This window comes from Austrofundulus limnaeus, unplaced genomic scaffold (genome assembly GCF_001266775.1).
Source record: "Austrofundulus limnaeus strain Quisiro unplaced genomic scaffold, Austrofundulus_limnaeus-1.0 Scaffold23, whole genome shotgun sequence".
NCBI lineage: Eukaryota > Metazoa > Chordata > Actinopteri > Cyprinodontiformes > Rivulidae > Austrofundulus > Austrofundulus limnaeus.
The window spans coordinates 2,598,947-2,604,122 of NW_013952425.1; the positions used below are offsets into that span (position 1 = coordinate 2,598,947).

Below are 5,176 nucleotides of genomic sequence, written 5' to 3' on the forward strand. Positions count from 1 at the left end.
CTTTTTGTTGTGCTCATATTTAGACGTCCTATTTTGCAAATGCTGCCTTTTTGAAATTTGGTATGCTTGTTTGTCTTTGTGTCTATGGTTTATAATGATGTGATTGTGATGCTGTAATTCTGAGTGTTTATGTGCTGCAGAACAGGAACCTGCTGTAAAGCAGCAATTATGCTGAGTCAGGCTTGATTTTTAATAATCTTTTCCTGTTAAATAAATAAATCAAATCAATATGTGTATATATTTTTTTTATGCAGACGGCTGCCTTTAGATTGCAAGGTTTTAAAATGGTGTCTGAAATACTTTGTATCTCATGTCCAAAACTTAAACCTGATTTAAATAATACACCAAGTTAGAATGTCTTTAGCTGACAAAGGTTATTATCCTCATAWTTTTTCTCCATTCCCATTCTGTCTGTTTTATTTTGCATCCTCTGCCTGAATCGGTCCCTCTGTTCTCTCCCTCCTGGCCAGCGGGGCGGACTATGGCTCTCTGCTGATGAATCTGGGCTCAGAGAACTGCGCCACCCTGCTGCACTTTGTTCTGATGGAGAACAAGATCCTGCTGCACTCTCTCAGACCTGACGTGCTCACTGGGGTGGCCGAGGCCGTGGTGGCTGTGAGTAGAACCTCATTAGTAAGCTGTTCGTCTTCAGGTTCTGGTACATGCGCCGGGCAAATCCACAACAACAAAATCAATAAAATAGAGGAGATTTGTTGCCAAATTTTAGCATCTTGTTTTATTATCGTAACTTACAGTAATACCCTCTTCATTCTGGATATTGACCCCATTACAATCATCACAACAAAATTTGAAAAACCTCCACAATTTGATTATTTGCAGATTCCTTTAGCTGGCGTTTAAAAACTCATTGTTTTATTTTGACTTTTTTCTTTTTGCTCAGATGATCTTCCCCTTCCAGTGGCAGTGTCCATACATCCCCATTTGTCCACTCTCCTTAGCCGACGTCCTCAACGCTCCGTGTCCCTTCATCGTGGGCGTGGACTCCCGTTACTTCGACCTCTACGACCCCCCGCCCGACGTGGTCTGTGTGGATCTGGACACCAACACCATCTACCTGTACGCACKCAAGGACAGCCTTCGACAAACCTGTCAAACAACGAGCCCAGATGGGTTTGTGCCACGCTGTTGTTGGTTCCGGCTGATGAACTCTGTGATGTTTTGTGTCRCAGGTCTGATGAGAAGAAACACAACAACTGGAAGAATCTCCCAAAGAAGCCCTGCAAGAGTCTGATCAACTCGCTGAGCAACCTGCACCACCAGCTGGCCGCAGGTACAAACAACATTCTCTGTACTACTCAGAATAAAACTCTGTTTTTAGCAAGAGTTGTACTATAAGCTTGAAAAATGACATGAACCAAAACMTMACTGTTTATGTCCGATTAAGTACTAATAACAACTGTTTGGCAGAACATCGTGTCTAAGTGTTGTCCGTCTATTTATTCCTGGCTCTTGGACTCTGGTCGGTGTGGCAGTAGCAGTGCATAAGGCTCCACAYGGGGACTTGGCGTTGGACCTTAGCCCCTTTGACGCTGACTTTAAGTGGCAGAAGAGGAAAATGGGCCTGGAAATGGAGATCCAAGAAGCCTTCCTCCGTTTTATGGCATCCATCCTAAAGGACTACCGAGGCTACCTCAAACCCATCACCAAGGCACCGTCCGAGAAGTCCACGGCTATAAACTCCCTTTATGACCTGCAAGGTGAACAAATGACCTCGTCTATAATAAAAATGTATTTCAGCTGGTAATCTGGGTCCTTGTTTCCAAAACTTGTCCTCACTTAGCCTCTAATCAATGCAGGATATAGATATAGATCTATGGTCTCATGCCTGCTTATTTTACTACCTTCCTAAATAGCTGCTTGTTAATTGATCAACAGTGAATGTTTGTTAAATAATTAAAAGCTAAAATGACATTTTAGTGCAAATGTTTTYTAATTATGATCAAACATCAATGTTTCCTCTCATAGACTTTCTGAAGAGTCGAGACCGAGCCCATCAGAAGTTTTACTCCCAGCTCACCAAGACMCAGATATTTATCCGCTTYATTGAGGAGTGCACCTTCGTCAGCGATAAGGACACGGGCCTGGTGTTCTTTGACTACTGTATGGACAAGGTGATTAGCAGCRTCAGGCTTCTGTTTTGTTTTTGTGGTTTTTTGTTATTCAACGATTTATTGGCCAAAAAACTGATGAACTCCCAGATAAAGGTATCGTAGTTCTTCAGGCTTATTTTAACGTGATCCTCGGTGCAGATCGAAAAAGAATCGTCCGAAGATACCAAGCTGCTGGAGCTGGACGAGTCTCAAAAGAGTGAGCACACCGTCTTCGTGATGCCTCCCGAACCACCGCCGGACAACGGACCAGAACCTGCTCCCCGCTACACGTGAGCGAGCCGCCGTGTTTTTCCTTCCGACGGTCGTTTTRACAGGTTTCCTGACGATTTTTGTCTGTTCGTTTTCCCAGCTATAAAGGTTTCCCGAAGCTGCAGCTGAGTCTGTTCGACCGTCCCAGAGAGTTACGGCCCGCGCTGAGCAGCAGAGCGGCTGGGGCCAGTCTGTCMAGCAGCCCCGCTCTGCTAACCAAGAGAACCAAGCAGGTCTGTGCAGCAAAAACTGCAAATAGCAGGGGTGTGATGAGGTCTCACAATACTGACACTTTACGAGATTTCCAGTTGAGTTGAACACTACCCACAGGCTTCCACGGATCCTTAAAAAGTCTTAAAATGCATTGAAAGTCTAAAAAATAAGACCTTAATAATTAGCTTTAAAATGTATTAAATCAGTCTTGAATTGTGACCCATCGCATCGAAACGAGGATTAAGTCTAAAAGCGGGATATGGAGGAATAGGCAAATATAGTGTTTTGATAAAAATGTTAACAAAAATTACCTTTTGTCAAAATATAATGAATAAAAGCCTTATCAATGTATCATTTGAATGAACTGTCTGGAATATAATCATAAAACAATATTTTGAAGCACTTTTTTGAGCAGTAGCAACAAAAAAAACTGATTTTGAGGAAAAACACCTTAAAATTTTGAGGTTTTCCCTGTGATCTAGAAATGTTTTTATTTCTTTTCAGCTAGGAAATCTCAATATTCAAATATAATTTGAGGTTTCCTCTTTATAAGGACATCAAAAATTCCTCATTAAAATTACATAAAATTAGGATTCAGGCCTAATATTTTTGTATTATTGTAACCAACAAGACAAATAAAGTCATAAATATGGATTTACTTATGATATCAGGATGATTTAAGTATCAAAATGTAGCTTTTAAAGCCAGGAATCTTAAAATGTATTTAGGTCATTTTGACCAAATTTGACTTGATCCTCTTTTTGATATGATGGGTCACAATTTGTTAATACATCGTGAGAAGAATGACTATTTCATCTCGAATATTAAAACAATTGGTTATATTTATTTATTGAAATAATTTACTAAATGTCTCTCACAGCTAGTTGTTTTGTGTTTTATATAAACATTTGTCTTTATTATGAAGTTGGTCTTAAATTTTGCCAGTTGAACTTGTTAAGTTGCCTCCAGGCGCATGGACCAGCATGACTTGCATCAGAGAAACTGTTTTTTATAAATGTTTAATAATAATAGGCTTCTGTAGAACTTGAAAAGGTACTTCAACCACTTAATCAATTGTGTTTGAGCAGAGAAAACCTTTTAAAACGTGCAGGATAGTGGGCCTCGAGGACCAGGACTGGACACCCCTGAGTATGAGAGGTGGTGACATAAAATATTAAAAACCGGTAAAGGAGTTTCCCTCTAATGTCCTCTTCGGTCAGTTTTAAGTTTCCTCAACTTGCTCTTAAATGCCGTCACATCTCATAGCTACAAAGCGTCTGAATTTATTTTATCCACAATTCCAGTATTTTTTTTTCTTTCTGACTAATGAACATTTGAATGTCTTCATGACTATTTTGACATGGAAGAAGTGCTGTTCCAGAGTTGTAAAGTAACTAAGTACAAATACTTTGTTACTGTACTTAAGTAGAAAATTTGGCTATTTGTACTTTACTTAAGTAATTTTTTTCAGTCTGCTTTTTACTTCTACTGCTTACATTTTTACACAGTTATCTGTACTTTCTACTCCCTACATTTAAAAAAAGTAAGAAGTAGAAAGTCATTACTCCTATTTCATTCACCTCATTAACTGTGCCTTTGAATTTAATTGTGGTTGGATGAGAAGTATAAATATATACCATTCTGACACATATTAGTTTGTACACAATCCATCACAGCTGCATGCCTTTAAAAAATGTATTTGGAAAATCTAACCTCATTTTTACTCAATACTTTTAATACTTACGTACACTTTTTGTCAAAAATTTACTTTAGATACTTAAGTACAAAATAAATCAGATGCTTTAAGACTTTTACTCAAGTAATATTCTTAGAGGAGACTAACTTTTACCGAAGTAATTTTATGATAAGATATTTGTACTTTTACTCAAGTATCACTTTGTGGTACTTTATACAACCTTTCTAAAGTCTGAAACAATCAGGAGAGAAGCCGATCACTTACGTTTGTGGCAAAACATTAAAACGTTAAAATCTCGCCTTGTTCTCAGAAGCCCAGGTCTTGTGAGCGTCCCGTTGCACCCCTGGTCGATAACAAAGTACCTCCTGTTACAACTTAATCCGTTCAATCTTCTGTGACGGCTTCAACAGGAGATGAAGCTGGGCCACAAGCTGGCGAAGCGTTACTACACCAGACCGCACCTGTGGGGCCAGTACCTGGTGTTCCATTGTTACACCCTGTGGTTCATCTGCCTGCCTGCAGGGGTGCAGGTGGCCAAGTCCAAGCGTCGGGCCATGCAGCAGGCCTTCAACCTGCTGCTGAGGATGAGGGCCACCGAGGTGGAGATCCTGGACGAGGTATCTGACAAACAACGACGCGGTGGTTGTTCTGGCGGTGATGGTTTCTAAGCTCTGCGTCTGGTGGTCAGGTGTGTTACAGGGTGGTGTTGCAGCTCTGCGGTGTTTGGAGTTTTCCTGTCCTGGCGGTGCGAGTCCTGGTCGAGATGAAAAGATAYGGAATACAACCCAACGCCATCACATACGGCTACTACAACAAGGYTTGTTCTATTGTTTTGCTTCAGAAAGACGTTAATTAAAGTGCCTGTGACATTAAATTGAAGTGATAT

General features: G+C 40.4%; 1 protein-coding gene across 1 annotated transcript in view; it reads left to right on the plus strand.

The window, feature by feature from the left end:
• Positions 1-5,176, plus strand: part of dennd4c (DENN/MADD domain containing 4C) — a gene marked incomplete in the record, with an annotated part of 49,384 nt that overhangs the window by 30,442 nt on the left and 13,766 nt on the right. Inside the window, 9 exon segments of the mRNA XM_014004386.1 lie at positions 471-615; positions 902-1,077; positions 1,191-1,291; positions 1,494-1,718; positions 1,987-2,132; positions 2,271-2,401; positions 2,482-2,614; positions 4,701-4,907; positions 4,979-5,108. Coding sequence (XP_013859840.1) covers positions 471-615; positions 902-1,077; positions 1,191-1,291; positions 1,494-1,718; positions 1,987-2,132; positions 2,271-2,401; positions 2,482-2,614; positions 4,701-4,907; positions 4,979-5,108 — 1,394 coding nt within the window.